Source organism: Hippocampus zosterae, chromosome 9 (genome assembly GCF_025434085.1).
Source record: "Hippocampus zosterae strain Florida chromosome 9, ASM2543408v3, whole genome shotgun sequence".
Classification (NCBI taxonomy): Eukaryota; Metazoa; Chordata; class Actinopteri; order Syngnathiformes; family Syngnathidae; genus Hippocampus; species Hippocampus zosterae.
Window position 1 is genome coordinate 24587617 of NC_067459.1, and position 18235 is coordinate 24605851.

The 18235-nt window shown below is 44.1% G+C and overlaps 2 protein-coding genes across 2 annotated transcripts in view; both read right to left on the bottom strand.

Moving 5' to 3' along the window:
• The window catches only part of ptprt (protein tyrosine phosphatase receptor type T), a 149970-nt gene extending 145595 nt beyond the window's left edge, over positions 1–4375 (bottom strand). The window contains exon 1 of the mRNA XM_052076389.1: positions 3810–4375. Within this exon, the coding sequence (XP_051932349.1) occupies positions 3810–3897 (88 nt within the window). The 5' untranslated portion in view covers positions 3898–4375. The remainder of the gene's footprint in view (positions 1–3809) is intronic.
• A 7186-nt stretch (positions 4376–11561) lies between these two features.
• Positions 11562–17831, bottom strand: zgc:171566. Its single transcript, XM_052076360.1, has 9 exons — positions 17500–17831; positions 15887–16001; positions 15186–15236; positions 15021–15105; positions 14233–14371; positions 12888–12994; positions 12710–12800; positions 12492–12629; positions 11562–11817 (listed from the first exon to the last, which is right to left on the bottom strand). Exons 1-9 carry the CDS (start codon positions 17597–17599, stop codon positions 11696–11698), a joined length of 948 nt encoding a protein of 315 aa, XP_051932320.1. The 5' UTR covers positions 17600–17831; the 3' UTR covers positions 11562–11695.
• Positions 17832–18235: the final 404 nt, after the last annotated feature.

An 18235-nucleotide genomic window follows, 5' to 3' on the forward strand; every position in this document is an offset into this window, starting at 1 on the left:
ATTTGAAAAAGAGACTTTGATTCCATTCATTTCGTTGAATTAATTAAGTAAGTAATTACAGGAAAAATTGAGTGCAGGAATAAAAAAAAAAACCTAAAAGAGTTGAGGGGGTGTTGCATAACACCGAGTCACTCATTGCGTAAAAAAAATATCTGCAGAAATTGAAAAATTCAGTCATTGTTTGTTTCTGTCATGACTTAATCGAAATGAACAGATTCAAGTTTTTTTTTCTGTAATTACTATCAACGTATAGTTTAGATCGACTTTATTGTTGATTCATTAATTGCAGGGGAAAGTGCGGAAAGAGATTATTTGTAGGCAATGTGGAAAAATGTGACGACATTCTCAATTTATTTTATTTTACTTCCGTCAATCTAAATAAACACCCTAAAGTCAACCAAAAGTTCAGGGCGCTCATGCCGCGATGACCAAAAGTCTGCAAAAAGGGTTCATCATGACCTCAAGTTGTCACAAGATGGCGGCAAAGCACTTCTTTTATCTATACGATGCCCCTAAACTCACTACAACATAGTTCTTTGGTACCGTGGTGCCACAGGATGGTGGCAAAGCACTATTTTTGCCCAACATGAAACGCCTCAACCCACTTCAACATTACTTATATGCATGTGTAAATGAATCTCCCAAACTCGCTCCGACATGTGGCATCAAGACAGTGCCAAAGTACTACTTTTATTGCTCCGTCTGTAGCCGAAAAATGCTGGTGAATGCCTCCCAATATGTGAGGCTTCCTTTTGGTTTCCTTGTCCTTCTCTCTCTCTCTCTCTGTCCTCTTCTTTCCTTCCCTCCTCCCTCCTTTGCCGGCCGTCAAGGAGACGACACGAACACGCGGTGTCAAACAAATTTCCTTAAGTGCAATTTCGACTCCAAAGATGTGACTTCCTCCAAGGTCAATGCCGGGTGCGTCTCCAAGGTCAACTTTGACCGGACACATCGTCGCGGGATCATTCAAAATGCCACGATATGCTCTTCTACCGAGACTCCCGGCACCACGCACAAATTAATACAAATTAAAGGCAGATTTTATATACTTTCCAATTGGGTCTCCTGACTGCGCACACACACACACACGACGAAGATATTTAATGTTCAAACTGATGACTTGCTTGTTTTTTAGCAAATAATAATTTCCTTTCAGTTTTGTATCTGCAACACTGCACGTTTACACTTCCTTTTAAAAACACTAAGCTTTTCAGGAACCGAGAACACTAATTGTTGAGACTTTGCAGGTGGCATTCGTTCCCATTCATGCTTCATGTACAGTTTCAGTTGCTCACAAGTCGGGGGTGTCCTGTTGTTTTTTTTTTTGTGCTACATAATGTGTCATACATGTTCAATGGGAGACAGGTCTGGACTGCTGGCATGCCAGTCGAGCACTCACACTCTTTTACAGCGACGCCATGATGTTGTAACACATGCAGAATGAGGCTTGGCATTGTCTTTGTGAAATAAGCAAAGACATCGCTGAAAAAGAAGTTGCTTGTTTGGCACCATAATTTGTTCCAAAACATCATTTTTATCCTTGCCATGGGACCTAACAAGACTTCAATGCCGTCCCAGGTGCCGGCTTTTGAACTGCGTGCTGATAACAATCTAAATGGGACTATGACCAGGAGGTCCAAAAACAATTTGAAATTTGGGCTCGTCAGACCACAGTTCTCTTTTCCACTTTGCGTCAGTCCATCCCAGATGAGCTCAGGCCCAGAGAGGCCAGCGTCGTTTCTGGATGTTGTTGATATCTAGCTATCGCTATGCATGGCAGCATTTGAACTCGCAGCTTGCCTATGTAGCGCCAAAACGTTTGAATTGACAATTATGCCAAAAATGCCACCAGAGGGATCAAAGGTCATTGAATCTCATTTTTTTGGTCTTGCCGCTTATGTTTCGAGATTTCTCCAGATTTTCGGAATCTTTGATGATTGCGGAACATTGTCCTTCATCCGTTGTACTCTTTGTTCAAGCAGTGGTCGGCAAAATGATGTTCCTCACTCAATCGTTGCTTGTGGACAACGGAGCCTTTCGCGTTTGCCCCTTTTAGACCCAATCATGACACCCACATCCTTACAATTGACCTGTTCACCTGTGGAATTTTGCAAACTAGTGTTTTTTGTTGTTGTTGTTTTTATTTTTTTACATTCCTTGATTTTCCCAATCTTTTGTTGTCCCAGCTCTTTGGACCGTTATTGGAATATAGCTCGAAAAGGATTTGCAAAGCATTATATGTGGATTTTATGTACATTTTATACAATGTCACAACTTCTATGGAATTGGGCTTTGTACAAATATTACATTATATTATATATATATATATATATACAGTATACACACACACACACACACAATTCAAAATTGATCATTAACAACACGACACAATCAGTGACTAATTCTGATGATCTCGTGGGCCGGTGACACCCCATCTTGATTTAAAGCCTTCATTTCATATCCGAATTTGAAGGTGAACACAAGACAAACTGTTCTCTTCTTCAGAGCTAATCCTCTCATATGTACAAGGAACTATGATTAAAATACATGCAAACGTTTTCAGCCCCTGTATTGATATATCCTAATTTTTTTGGGCCTGTTATCCGTCCTATTATAGCATCGCTGCATATTATTATTATTATCATTATCTTTCATTATTTACCATTGGAAGTGATTTACATTAAAAACATTACCAGTCATCTTTGTCTCAGAAAAACGGCGATACATTTTGTTTCAATTCAGTCCATTCATAAACGTTAGAATGTTAAATGATGACAGCAACAACAAAACCACCTTTGATTCATATATTGTCGTAACATGCTTCGAGGCAATGTCATTATACACAAAAAAACATCACTTAAAGTGGCTAGAACTTTACTAAAATAACAACATTGAAAATAAAAATAAAATGATTATTTTCTCATCCAACAATCACTTTTTATTACTTCCAAGAAATAGACCGAAAAACATGATCTACACAACCGCGTGTGATCTGATGGTCCACTACCGCCCCCTGACGACATAAAAGCGCACTGCAGGTGCAACAACTTGTTCAAAGCTCCCAAAACGCGCCGCCAAGCACGCCCGCGCGCACGAAGCGTTGATGACAGTCAGTAGCAATTCAAGTATCGTTACATTGCTCTCAGTTCCCACCAACAGAAGTGAAAGGCGTATTAAATGTATAAAATGTAAACAAATGTTCCATAATATTCCTTGAAGGAAACCAAAGGGGATGTGGGGTAGGTGGGGGGGGGGCTGCCTGCCTGTGCCTAGTGCAATCGTGGGCTGAATACCAAGCAGAAAGGGCGAGAAAAAGAAGCACAAAGTTTGTACAGACAGACAGAAAGCCATAAGGAAGATAGATAGATAGATAGATAGATAGATAGATAGATAGATAGATAGATAGATAGATAGATAGATAGATAGATAGATAGATAGATAGATAGATAGATAGATAGATAGATAGATAGATAGATAGATAGATAGATAGATAGATAGATAGATAGATAGATAGATAGATAGATAGATAGATAGATAGATAGATCCAATCCCCCCCCCCCCATTTTGTTGCAATAAAAGTCCCTATTTTGCGGTCACGTGACACGCTTCACGCAAGGGGAAAGCATTACAGGACCCCCACTACCATCAAGGTGCTCCCGACCCCACGCAGCAAACAACCCAAACGTGGCGACATAAGACAATCTGACAATGGAAAATCAATGACAGAAATTTGAAGAATGAATGACAAATGCCAGCCGGCAAATATCATCATCATCATAAAAATGATGGGGATGGTGTCACTACTTCACCTGGGAAAAACTGCGCGCCAGTAAGTCCCACGGGCGCCAAGTAGAAGAAAAGTACGCGCCAAATCAGCACGTGTTTCCCCGCGTCCATCTCTTCTTCTGCTTCAATTTTTTTTTTTTGTTATCCTTTCGTTCGTATAACTTGTTTCACATGCTCGCGCCTCCTCGCTATTGCACTGCCCACACCCCCCCAAAAAAAATAACAACAACAAAGAAAAAAGTCAGGAGAAAATCCAAATGATGGACTTCAGTGTCACATTTGCGCCAAGCGAGAAAGTTGCGCGGATGTCGGCGTGGGTACGCGAACTGACTTGCCGGTGGACTGTGTGACTGTCAGACTGACTGCTGCTGGAGGAGGAGGCTCGCGCACCTCCGCTGACAGGCGCGCTCGCGCCCGCGTCGGCAGGTCGCGCGCAGAAGATCAGCAGGGAGGTTCGGGTTCGCTCGGTTTCAAAATAAGAGCATGATTTAAAACAGGGTTGGGATGAGGAATGATTGAAGGAATGAAGAGAGGGAGGAAGGAAGGATGTAAGGGAACAAGGAAAGCAGGAAGGAATGAAAGATAGGACAGAAGGGTGGAAAGAAAGGAGAGAAGGGAGTAAGGACACAAGGTAGGAAGGGAAGGAGATAGTGAGGGACGGATAAAGCAAGGAAGAATGGAAGGAATTAGGGGAAAAGGAAAGAAGGAACAAAAGAATAGAAGGATTGCAGGGAGAAAGTTAGAAAATAGAAGAGAGGAAGGAAGTAAACAAGGAAGAAAGGAAGTATTGAACGGAAGAAATAAGGAAGCATTTTTAAGGAAGCAAGGAAACGACAAAGAACAAAAAAGGAAATGATTTGTAATCCAAAACTGAATGTCAACATAATTTTCATTTGCGCAAGTGAACAATGTCACATTTTCACAAGGAAGTTGCCTTTTTGCGCCTGACTGGCACGCAAATTGCAACTTATTTCTTTTCTCTCTCGTTTACTTGAAGACAAATGTCATTGGGAGCATTTGAAACGTCCAGCATTTCTTTTTCGTGTTTTGGTGTTTTTCCGCTTTTACAAACGAGGCGCGCCAACGACTTTTGTTTTGGAAACGGCGCACGTCCGGTTTTCCGTTCAAGCGCGTGCTGCTTACCGCCAGCCTGACGAGCTCTACCCCAGGTCCTAACGCCGGCACGCTCCGCAAGCAGCCTCACGTGACGTCAATTCACGTTCAAAAAAAATGTTAACCGTCATATATTTTTTTCATTGCGGTTGTTTGGTTGCAGTGAGTAGACTCTTGCCATCTTGTTGCTGCTGATTTGTCAGTAAGTGGAAGTACGACAGACTAAAGTCGACTTCTGTGTGTGGCCTCGAAACCCTCATTTCTCAGCCTAAACTCATTTGAAACCACATTACTTGTTTGCAACCTTAACCGGCACTTGAAAACTTGAAACCCTTCCTTTCAAAAGCTCAAACTAGGCTTGAAACTCTAAATCTTGACCCTGACTTTAGGGAAAACCTACTTGCAAAGCCCATGCTGCTTAATTGATTTGAAATCCGAACCTGAAACCTCAAATGTTGGCCACCCTCATTTGATGGCGGCACCCTGGCAGGCCTAACTGAAAGGCAAATTGGTGGATGGAAATGTGTGGGGGTGGGGGTGGGGGGGGCGCCCCACGACAAAGTTTTCCACATGTGACCTTTCTTCTTGGTTGGTCGCTTCTCCGCTCGCCTGACAGCTGATGAATATTTCACTCGATTAAGGGCTGACCAATCGATAGCTCGTTTGCATCGCCAACGCCTTTGTCACCGCCAAAGCGTCACTTTGGATTTTCTGCGATTTCACTATTGATTGATTACTCATCAATTATGCACATGAGAGGAAGAGGGGGGGGGAATTACCGAGGGTTGCAGGAAGGAAACAAAAAAGGAAGAAAGTCAACAAGGCCAGAAAGAAGAAAGGAAAAAAGTAAACAGAATAAAAAATGGAAAGATAGAAGGTGGAAAAGGAAAGGAGTGAAGAATGAAGGGAAGAACAAATGAAGGACAAACGGGCATCAGTAATTTCATTTGAACGCGGGGTTAAAACCCCACTTGTTGAAGCTTGAAAGCCGAACGAAAAACAAAAAGATGCCCGTCTGTGACGTCACTGGGATAGTTTTGGGTTCCCCATAGCAACCCGTTTTGTCCCCGGCAAACGACGCCCTTGTCCTTGACGTCCTCGCTCGCGCGTCTTTCCGCGGCGTCCCGTCCACGCACTCAAGGTACGCAATCAGTACTCAGCAGGCGCAAGAGTCGACTTTGCTTTTGTCCCGACGGACCGGCGCCGCCGCTCACGTGCCGACGTCACGTGACGGATGGCGTTGAAAACACGTCGGCCGGGACAGCTCAAAAATATGGTGACGTCACAACACGGGACACAGATTCAAAAATCGGCCTGAAGGAGGCCGGAGTTGTTGGCTTTGTGTGTGTGTGTGTGTGTGTGTGTGTGCGCATCAACTCTACTCTTAATGCATTTCAGTGTCTAGGTCTCTCATAGGTGTGTGTGTGTGTGTGTGTGGGTCCAGAAACTATTCTCTTTGTTGATGTTTGGGTGTGCGTGTCCGTGGGGGCGCCCAAGGGCAAACCCGAATCCTTCATAGATCCTTTGATGTAGATATGAAACGCTCATGTTGGATTTATTCTCGGCAGCCACACACACACACACACACAACAAATATCAACACGACACGTGCGCACACACACGTTTCAAAGTCACTTCCATTAGTGAGGACATACTTAATGACACAAACGTCCTGTCGACACCTTACAAGCGCGCCTGCAAACACACACGCAAGCGTACATCGAGACAACAGGTCAACGGGTTAGATGGATGACGTCATGAGAGCGTGTTTACGATTGCAAGACATTCGACGAGCAGCGGCATACTAATTTTTATTATCGTGCGTTTTTTTAGATTTTCACAACACACACACTAATGCGCACTCAATGTTCTAATGCAGGCATGTCCAAAGTCCGGCCCGCGGGCCAAATCCGGCCCGCGGTCGAATTTCATCCGGCCCTCGGCCCCCGTCATAAAATCAGTGCCGTCTGGCCCGCAGGTTGGGCGCAATGGAACACGTGTTGCATTGACTGAGGTCTCGTAGACTGGGGAGTGATGTTTCATAGAGTTCCCTCTAGTGGCTAAATGAGTAATAGCATTCACTAAATGAGTAATAGCATTTAGACACTAGAGGGCATCACTGACGAGTTAACAAGACATCACTCCGTGTTTATATGGACTGATATAATAATAATAATACATTTTATTTATATGTCATATTTCAAATGATCCTTGCAGTTGTGGATATGTGTATTGCTTGTTCATTTATTTTTAAAATAAAAATGGAAATGTGAAACAGACTGGCTTACTAAAATTTGTTGAACAATATTGTTGTTCAATGTAAAGAATGTCAGCCAAGGTCGGCCCCCCGACATTTTACCACATAAAATCTGGCCCCCTTGGCAAAAAGTTTGGACACCCCTGTTCTAATGGGACCATCACCATGTGAATGCCACAATTTTCAAAATGAAAGCACGTCTTTTGATGAGCTTTCATTTTGAAAATCCGCCACCCACGGCTTTTCTAACGAGGCCCAAATGTTCGCATCCATCCATCACACCCAATTATTGGCCCGTCTGTCTCCTCACCTGCGCATCCATCTATCTATTCACATACTGATCTATCTACGCATATATTTTTTTCATCGAGCTAGCCGTCTCTCTACCCCGATTGTTTTGTGTCGACCGACCAATCCATCTTCCGTCTCCTCATCCATCGACCCATTTTTTTTTCTTCTTGCGTGTCTTTTATGGGAAAGAAGTGTCATGCGTTATCAGCCGCCCGCCGTGCCTCAGCTGCGAAGATGTTGGACACCAAATCGGATCAAAATGCACTTTGGTCCTCATCTGTGCCACTTTGGAAACATGGCTAATGGACCGCGGACGCGCCTGAGTGCGCGCATCCTCTTTTACGAGGAGACTTTTTTTTCAAGGACTTGTCAGGCCATGCCCCCTTTTGAGATGACATGCGTGCTTTCATTCGAAGACTTTCCAAGACACAGTATGTCCTCTCTTCCAAGGTCCAGTCCTTTTTTTTGAGACACTTTGAAGGTCGATAATTGTGATGTTTTCTCGCCTCTTTTGTTTGCGTGGTCGCAGGCTGGGGGCAACTCTGCCATCATCGGCCGCTCCATGTCGCCACTTTAAGTGATTCCCAATGATGGGGTTTCGTGATGGGACATCACTTTAAAGTGTTGTTTTTGGAGATCCAAACCGATGACGAGTCGCATGCTACCTCACCGTGGCGCAAGCAACTCAATGAGAGGCCACTGACACCGCTGACCACGGGCACACGGGTCAATCAACGTAAATCGCTGTCCACTCGGGATCAAAGGCAAACATCACAGGCAGGCTGCTGGCGACCGAGCGTTTTCGCACGGCCAGCTGGCGGCGGCGTCTCGTTGACCCGGCCGAAGATGTCAATCCCATTAGCTGCTTAATCTCCGCGGCCATCCTCAAAAGGGCGGCGGCGCGTGGTTGCCACAGGAACGCCTTTCAAACCCGACACTATTCTTGGTTTTTTTTTCACCCATTGTGCTCTTCAGCGCCATCTGCTGGATCAGAAATGCCCAGAAAACATTTCCAATGTCTTGCGTCCCTTGGATGGTGAATTTGTGGATGCACCGCAGCAAAGAGAAATCAGGCAGTATTTGACGCTCACTCAAAAAGGCGAATGATTGCCTTTATTTGTCACATGATAGCGGCAAAGCATGACTTTTGTCCAAATGAAGCTGCTCAGTCAGGTTAAGTTCCTTGGAACATAGATTGCCACAAGGTCGCGATGAAGCACTGCTTTGCTCAAAATTCTGACATTTTTGTACATATCTGTGCTTGTTTTTTTTTTTGTACTTTTTAATTTTATTTTCGGTAGAATAAAAATCTCGATTTTTTAAAATCTGGTTTAAAAACTAAATTAATACGTAAATGTATATCCAAAATATTTAAAAACATGCACAGACAAAAACTGAACCACAATATATTGATGCATATTACTGGTGTGCATTAAATATTTTACCACAGTTACATGACTGACAGTAAATATGCCAAAACGATGCCACTGAAGGTGAGTGGACATTCTTTCACTTTGGTTTGGCACCTCTACAGTGACAGCTGTTGTTGTTGTTGTCATTATTAAAATAGTCATTTTTAAAATGTTATTATTATTGTTAATGGGATAGTTCGCTGCCATTTTCAAAGTGAGCTAAATATTGGCAGTGTTCCCCCTTGATTGCTGTTTTGTTGGTAGCTTTTGATTCCTTCTCTGTTGAATTATTCATGAAGCCTTTTCTCGACATCACAGAGTGATAAAAATCCACATTTGCCTCATTCATTTTGCATGAAATTTAGACTCGCCCACTTTCTCAAATGTTTACCTTTTGCTTGCCAGTAATGTTAGAGTTTCAAAGATTTGAAAAGGAAAGGGGGTTTGTTTGATTTTCAGCTAAGCTACTGCTGTGGCAATTCAAAGTTATATTCCTACCTGGACAGGGAACCACTTCTGAGCAAATTCAAAAGTAACTGTTCTAACAATAATAGTAACTTAACTTCTAACAAAGACGGAGAATGTTTAAAACTCACTCCAATTCGGATCCTCCATTTTGTCATTTTCGTCGATGCACGTCCTACATCTTCTTCGCGCTCATTTGCCGTCTTCGTCTTTACCTTCTCGGTGAATTGGGGCCACCAAGTGGACAGAGAGAGTGTGGCCTTCCCCTTACCACGCCAGGTTTCTTTTAAGGGGGGGGGGGGGGGGGGGGGATTCAGCCACCGTAGCTCGTATTTGGACTTTGTAATACGATATTTGCTAACTGTGTCGATCATGTGTAGCACACCGAAACAATTCTCATGAAGACATTCCCAAAAGACACAAGAAGGGAGCCATTTTTGTTTTTAAAAGCCAATTTAGGCTCGTTTTGAAATTGTTTCATTTTCTCAGCGAAATTATTTGCAAATAATCATGTAATATTCAAAGTTTCAGTTCCGAAAGCCTGTTTGACTTTGCAATCGGCTTTGAAATCGGTATCAAGAGCTCATGAAGCCACGCCAGAAGACACGTGACGTCGGCCATTTTGGCACAAAGTGCCCAATTCAGCTCAGTTTTAGCCCCCAGTGCCAATTACTCGGAGCAACAACTCAATTATGAGAAGACCCACAAAAAAAGTCTCAAGACCTTCGATCCATAAGGATGCATGAAGGCAACCATTTTGGTTTAAAGTCGCCATTTTAGGCCCTCTTGACATAGATTAGCTTGTGTTATTTTTGTTATTTTGACTTCAAAATGGCACCGCGAGAGTGGCTGCCTTTCCAGCAGCTCCTATATTTTGTTGTTCTACTTCTTACTTTCGTAACTTTGCTGCTGTGAATTGGGAATTTCTCCATTGTGAGACTAATAAAGGTTTTTCTTCTTCTTCTTAGTCTTCTTCAACCCAAACGTGTTTGACTTGACAACATGAAATTTGGTGGACCTCCCTATCATGATTAGAATCTCAAAAGTCTCAAGAAGCCATGCCCAAAGACACAGGAATTGAACCATTTTGGTTCAAAGCGGCCAGTACTGATGTTATTAATTAAATAAAATGTATTATTATTATTATTAGCCGCTTAATAGCGTTTAGCATGTTTCACATTTGACTACCCAAAAGCAAGTTATGTGGTTGTTTTAAATAAACGAGCTGCATTTGTCTTTGTTTTGCGTTGAGAGTAAACATTAATTTGATGCCCTTTTTAGCAAAAAAAAAAACTGCTACTTGTTGAGTGAGCCCATTGCCACCAAAGAGTGATCACATCTCCACTTTTTTGCCTGCCAGTCAGAGCAGGGCTCATTACGCAAAACTCGTATGCAGAGTCACCGCTGAACTTTGTTAACAGGAGTAGCTTCATTGATGGCGATGACGACGATGCATCTCAGCACCCTCCTGGATTGGTCTGGGCGGGCCTAACAAAGATGAGGGTTCAAGTCCACGTCTCTCCCGCCCCATTAAACGCGCACCCGTGTCCTGGCATGGCCCCTGCAATCTCGTTAGCTCTGAGACAAGATTATGGCAGCAAACGCTGGTCCGCCTGCAAGTGGATGGCGTTCTCCACATGGGATGGACACTTGATTAGGTACATAGCATTCACAAAATATCGACGGTCATATTTGATTGGTGCTGTCAATCACTCGAGGATTGCATCATCCTACCAGTGGTTTCTGATATTCCGACTGAAAGCTTTTGAAGGTGGTTGGTGGTGGTAATATAATTCACAGACGATGATGATGATGATGGTGGTGGTGTCATCTTCCTCGGAGGGCCTCTTGAGGATGATTGGCAGGTGCGAAAGAGGCGGGAAATCCTCACACTGGATAATCCTCGCCACTAAATCTAATCCCCACTATACACACACAGTGGAGTGAGCACATGCACGTGCGTCTGAGTGGATGTGGCTGCCGGCGAAAGATAACAGGGAAATTATGAATTATGAATGATTTTTTTTTTTTACCCCTAAAAACACAAACATACAAAACAAACATTTGAGTTTGTTATATTTCCTATTTTTACGTAAGTAGGTTGAAAAAAGTAATTTAATGCACAGTATTTGTCATTAACATTTGCGTGTATTACTTATGATTGATTTATTTTTAACATATTATGTCATTGTTATTTTTAACCGTCACTTTTCAAATGTTATTCAATGAAGACACCCTGAACTTTTCCGTCATTTATTCCGTCCAGTGGTCAACGTGAAATGGCGTCATCTAGTGGAAGACACTTGCCAACGCATGTTTTACTTTGCAGCGCGTGTACACCCGCGCACACGCACACACCAATTTTAGTGTATCAATCGAAGTAGTACTTCTGCACAAAGATGGAGCTGATGCCTAAGAAGACAGGAGAGAAATTGTAGATGAGGGCTTGCTCCTCCTCTGCGGGGCTCGAAAACTTATGCTGGTTCTTCATCGCTGAAAAAGAGAAGACGACGATGGTGAAGGAAGCCAGAAAGGAAAAAAAAAAAAAACAGAAGGCGGCAAGGGAGGACAGTTAACTAAGTAAGTAAGGAATACAGGAGTGATTTTTTTTGTTTCCATTTGATTTTGCTAATCTTAAATGTAATGGATGTGCTGTAATTTAATTAGGCATGCATGAGGTACACAATGACTGACTGATTGATTGATTGATTGATTGATTGATTGATTGATTGATTGATTGATTGATTGATTGATTGATTGATTGATTGATTGAATTATAAAACAGGTTGTATTGATCACGACCCATTCCGTAGTTTCAGGTGTGAAAAGAAAGATGAGCTTGTTTGTGAGGGCAAAGGGCAATTGGGTACGATGACATCACAGAAGAATCTGCCGTTCGGGCAACGGACACAACATCATGCAAAGCGAGTAGACGATCGGCCCAGAAGCCGCTGCAGACTCGGATTTGAAACTTGCTTTTGAACTCGGCATGGGCCGATAATCGATTTTTGGAACTTTGGCCAAGCCTCAGATTAGTTTGGAATCGCTATGTTGTTTAATAAACAAAGGAAGGCAAAGTGGAAATCTGCTAAGAGAAAAAGGTCATCCTTGCTTGTAGCCAACAACAGAAGGCGGGTGGGGACGGTATAGCTCGGCGTTGCATTCACCTTCTGAGACAAAGAAACTGGCCGTGTAGAGGGACACTCGGACAGCCTGGGTGGTGTGGACCATTCCGGGCTTGTCCACCCACTCAAATGGGGATTTCTCGGGGTGCCACTGCACAGCGTAAAATGGGTAATGATGGGCTGAGAACGCAAACACAAACGGATCAAACCCTTTTATCTGGCCCCGAATTCGACAATGGGGGGTGTGGGGGGGGCAGAACCTTCCATGGTAGAGATGAAGTCCGTCGTGCCGTCTGTGTTGGTGGACAGAACCTTGTAGAACCTCTTCAGCTTGTTATTACGGCTGAAGTTCTGACGGGTCAGTACGCGAGCAGCCAGTGACGAGACAGTATTTAGAAAACACGCACGGACGGGAGTAATACGTGCCGACCAAAGTACCTGAAGCGAGAGACTCCAGCTGTGGAAGTTGGGGGTGATGTTGTCCTCGGACAGAGACTGCATCACGTCGTTGGGGAAGTTACGGAACAAACGGCTGGACGAGGAGTCTGGACGGAGGGGAAAAGAAAAGACTCGAGTCGCTTGGCAAGTAAGTTGCTACGTTTTAGCTAGCTAGGTAGGAAGCTAAGTGGGTAGGAAGGCAGGTGGGAAGGCAAGCGATACATTCATTTGTATTACAAGAAACAAATGTCAGACTAATGAAACATTCATCATTCAGTTTTACAGGAAAAAGGAAATGAATCACCATTTCATATGCGAGACAGTTTATCGAGCTACTTCAATCACCGTTGTAAACGTTTTCAATGATTCGACTTGCATCCTCGCAAGGGTTCACCACAACAACTTCGCAAAGTTCATTCATTCATTCATTTTCCGTACCGCTTGATCCTCACTAAGGTCGCGGGGGGGTGCTGGAGCCCATCCCAGCCATCTCCGGGCAGTAGGCGGGGGACACCTTGAATCGGTTGCCAGCCAATCGCAGGGCACACATGTTTTTGGAACATGGGAGGAAACCGGAGCACCCGGAGAAAACCCACGCAGGCCCGGGGAGAACATGCAAACTCCACACAGGGAGGCCGGAGCTGGAATCGAACCCGGTACCTCTGCACTGTGAAGCCCACGTGCTAACCACTGGACTACCGGGCCGCCCCTTGACAAATTCGAATGATTAAATAAATAAATAAATAAATAAATAAATAAATAAATAAATAAATAAATAAAAGTGACAGAATGCTGGAGTAGGCGGGGGACACCCTGAATCAGTTGCCAGCCAATCGCAGGGCACACAGAGACGAACAACCATCCACGCTCACACTCACACCTAGGGGCAATTTAGAGCGTCCAATAAGCCTGCAATGCATGTTTTTGGACTGTGGGAGGAAACCGGAGCACCCGGAGAAAACCCACGCAGGCCCGGGGAGAACATGCAAACTCCACACAGGGAGGCCGGAGCTGGAATCGAACCCGGTACCTCTGCACTGTGAAGCCCACGTGCTAACCACTGGACTACCGGGCCGCCTTCGCAAAGTTATGCCAAACAAATGTGATGTGAACGTAAATAAATGTTTTTCCCCTGAATGCCAAATAATATTATATGGACACATGACGTGTATCCCCATTACCTCTCTTTTTTTTTTTTTTTTTTAACTGGTGCAGAAAACAACATTCAATATTAGCGGCCATTTTTTTTTCTTAGATATTCCCCTCAAGAACTTGCAAGACAGGTATAACACACGGAAAAATGATGCAAGCGCGCCCGACGCGGTAGTCTTGCGCAAGACCTCACCCGCTGTGAAGTTGAGCGGCAGAGCGATGTTCCTGGTGTCCGTGACGGTCAGCAAGTTCCTGTCGGCCGTCAAAAATGTCAGCTGCTGGAAACCCTGACAGGTACCCCATATAGGGAAGTAGTCACCAGCGTTGTTGGCCTGCAGAGGGCGCAAGGGACGTTTGTGCAATACATTAACTCAGGCATGTCCAAAGTCCGGCCCGGGGGCCAAATCCGGCCCGCGGTCGAATTTCATCCGGCCCTCGGCCCCTGTCATAAAATCAGTGCCGTCTGGCCCGCAGGTTGGGCGCAATGGAACACGTGTTGCATTGACTGAGGTCTCGTAGACTGGTGAGTGATGTTTCATAGAGTACTGCTTCCCTCTAGTGGCTAAATGAGTAATAGCATTCACTAAATGAGTAATAGCATTTAGACACTAGAGGGCAGTAGCACTCTCCGAGACATCACTCCGTGTTTATATTGACTGATATGTCATATTTCAAATTCCTGTTTCAAATGAACCAAAAGAAATTCTTAAGATTGTTGAAATTAAAATAAAAATGGAAATGTGAAACAGACTGGCTTACTAAAATTTGTTGAACAATATTGTTGTTCAATGTAAAGAATGTCAGCCAAGGTCGGCCCCCCGACATTTTGCCACATAAAATCTGGCCCCCTTGGCAAAAAGTTTGGACACCACTGCATTAACTGATTGGAAAGTTTCATTTGGTCTTCAAACGACATGGCTTGTAACAGGTAGGAACTCGAAGGAAATTGGATCAAAGTCGGTAGTGTCGCTCGGAAGCTACCTTGAGAGCGAGGCGGTAGAAGATCTTGGCCGCTCGCGTGGACAGCGACGTCTCGATGTCCGCATTTCCGCCCGGTAACAGCAACCTGGACAAAACAACAAGAAAATATACCGTCATGTTCTCAACACCAAAGAAAACGACCAAGAAGCAACTTGCTCAGCTCACCCGTTAATTGTGGAGAATATCCGGACGTATTCCTCTTCGGTACGATTGATCCTGGCCACAAACGTAAAAATGAAGGTGATATTAGGAAGAGGCATGTCATGATTAGTTACTACCATCCGTTACGACACTGCAACAATTGATGACTCGTCACAAGCCCTTCAATGGGATGTTCATTTTGATGTTAGCATTAAGCTAACGGGGGCATTCTTAAGGGAAAAAAAAAACTAAACAAACTGGTGTTTGCGTGTTTGAAATTAAAGGTGTGACGTTTGAGTGTCAACTTGTACAGGGAGTGCCATTAAATAGCTTCACGCCTGAAGCTATTTAATGGCATGGAAAATTTGTGCTTCCTGCTTGACGTTTGCGAGCCGAGCTGACTGCCACCACACTGCGCTTGCACCTCAAGTTGGAGCACTCAAGTGAAATGAACGAACTCGCCGATCGACTCGAGTCAGGCCGCTCGTATTCGAAGGGCACGGCCGCACCTGCTTTGAAGTGAATCGGTTGCGCCTTGAGAAGAAGTCGGGCCGAGCACCAGACGAGAAAAACAGTTGTCACAACATTTCCTGAACGCTTCATCAACGGCTTTCTTCTTTTTGGATGTCCTCAGCTAAGACGGGAAAACCCTCACCTCCAAGCCGCAAAGCATCGGCGCTAACCACCATGCCAACGTGCAGCCCCCCCCCCCCCCCCCCACATACCTGATGGGAACCACGCGTGCGCCGGCGCTCTCCAAATATTTCACGTAGCAGGCGGCGATGTAGGAGGATCCCGTGGCAAAGGGGTCATCCGGCTGGATTTCTTGCGTCAGCACACCTGCGAGCACCAAGCGAGTCGCAAAGGAGAAACACGCTTTGGCCAGCTGCTGATGACAAACATGTAATCGTGTAATCATGAAGCAGTGGCGCAGCTAACGTGGTCGTCTTGGCCACTTCTGGCAAACTTGAGAAAAACGAAGTATGCAACCATGGTTTCAATCCACTATAGGCTGAGTACTAGTTTACCCTCGACGTGCACTTTATAATGTTATATTGCTCTGTTTTGATTTCATTAGAAAAGCTGTTAAAGCAGCTGTTGTGTGACAAAAAAAATTTTTTTCACTGTTGTTGATGGACAGTAATATTGCCTGAGAGATTATGTGTGAACAACTGCTCCAAGTGAAAAATGTTCATGTCAAATTGAAATTGTTATTTCACTGAATATTTGCATTTGTCACATAGAAAACCGATTCATGATTCCAAGTTGATGAAAGCATTAAAATGGGGAAAAATAGAACAAAAAATGTCAAAGGAAATTCAGAAACGATTAAAAAAAATGTGTGAGTAATCACGATTATTTTTTTTTAGTTAATTTGAGTTAATTATGACAGTTGCATTTTTAATTACATTAAATATTTTAATCGTTTGGCAGCTCTATTATTTTTTTCACATGGATTTTTTTTAGACCCCTTTGATACAGCAACTTACTTGTTTGAAGTGCATATTTAAAGAGCTCCAACAGAATTTGTCTCAAAACAACATTTCAATTCTCAGAGTCAACATCAATCAAAATCAACATCAATCTAAATGTGAGTCTATTATTTTACACGAAGGGGTCACTGATGGTGTAGTGGTACACTCGCTTGACTTGTGTGCGGGCAGCGTGGGATCGGTTCCCAGTGTGGATGTGGGTGTGAATGGGTGTTTGTCTCTATGTGCCCTGTGATTGACTGGCGACCAGTTCAGGGTGTCGTCTGCCTTCTGCCCTAAGTCAGCTGGCGCTATTCAGGATAAGCGGTGTTGAAAATGGATTGATTGATGGATGGATGATTTGACCTGAACATTTAGGAGCAAGGTCGTTGTGAATCTTCAACATACTCAAATTGCACTGAAATTTTGGAAAGGAATAAAAACACAAAGATTTAACTCAAAAGACATTTACTGTTGAATATGTTCCAACTGAGCAATCGCGCTGCTTCAAAAGCTTCAAATTCAAATTTTGTATGCATTTCATGTCCTCAAAAATGCTTGTATCGTTTGTGTGTGTATGTACAAGAAATAATGAAGACCCCTACGAAATGATCAATTTCTCAGATGTTGCTATTTAGGCTGCAGGTTTTGTCGTAAGATCCTTTCAAGAACGTCATCGAAGCGTTCCATTTGATTGACTTATCAGACAAATTCAAGATTTAGCAAACCCCCTATTAGCACACCGACGGCAAGCAAAAGTGAAACGTCGTCACCCGGGCAACGCACTGAATCTCGCTAGTCACGGTGACCTTCCAGAACATTCCTTGCATGTGCACGCCACGAACGGACCCCCGGTCGGGACTCACCGATGATGGGCCGCTGGTTGGGCAGCGCGTTGGCCGCCGCGCACAGCAACGCGGCCGCGACCAGCAAAGCCGCAATTTCCGCCCCGGTCGAAACGCTCATCCTGACGTGGGGCCCGCAGCAAGCCAGATGGAGAACGCAGAGGTGGACGATGTGTTCCGAGAGACTTACTCGCCTACGCGCACGCACTAGCAACTGTGGAGCAATGCACACGCGGGTCTCATTTCGGAATACTAGCCCCGCCTACCCAAAAGCTACCGGAAACGTCATTGGGTACGCCGGTCTGCTCGATGCTTGTGATGTTGGGACAGCATCATTCCATCGTGCCTCCATCCATTTTCAATACAGTACAGCTCGTCCTGGAGCGTATAGGATGGGGGGTGAGGGGGGGTGGGTTCGGTGGAGTGGGAACGGGGGCTGGAGCCTACTCCAGCTGAATACGGGCGAAAAGGCGGACTGCAGTCAGTTACAGGGCACATTTATAAGCATCATTTTATTTACAATTTTTTTTGTTTGTTAAATGTAATGTTTTTTTAAAATCTACATTGAACTTTTTGATACTTAACCTTGTCATAATAACCTCAATGAAAACATCTAGACTGTTGTTTAATTAATGTGGCACATGTAACGGTAATCTTCATATTCGTAACCCGACACTCTTCCGTACTCTAAGAAACGCCTGCCATTGCCTCTAGTCTCGGTAACTCCTGTCTTGTTTTAATTTTTATGGTCACGTTG

Coding starts and splice junctions, on each gene's coding strand:
- zgc:171566 (XM_052076360.1), bottom strand. CDS start 17,599: ATGAGCGTTTCGACCGGGGCGGAAATTGCGGCTTTGCTGGTCGCGGCC. Junction 15,106..15,185: donor ATATTCTCCACAATTAACGG/GTGAGCTGAGCA, acceptor TGTTTTGTCCAG/GTTGCTGTTACCGGGCGGAA. Junction 12,995..14,232: donor GCCGCTCAACTTCACAGCGG/GTGAGGTCTTGC, acceptor CCCTCCGTCCAG/ACTCCTCGTCCAGCCGTTTG.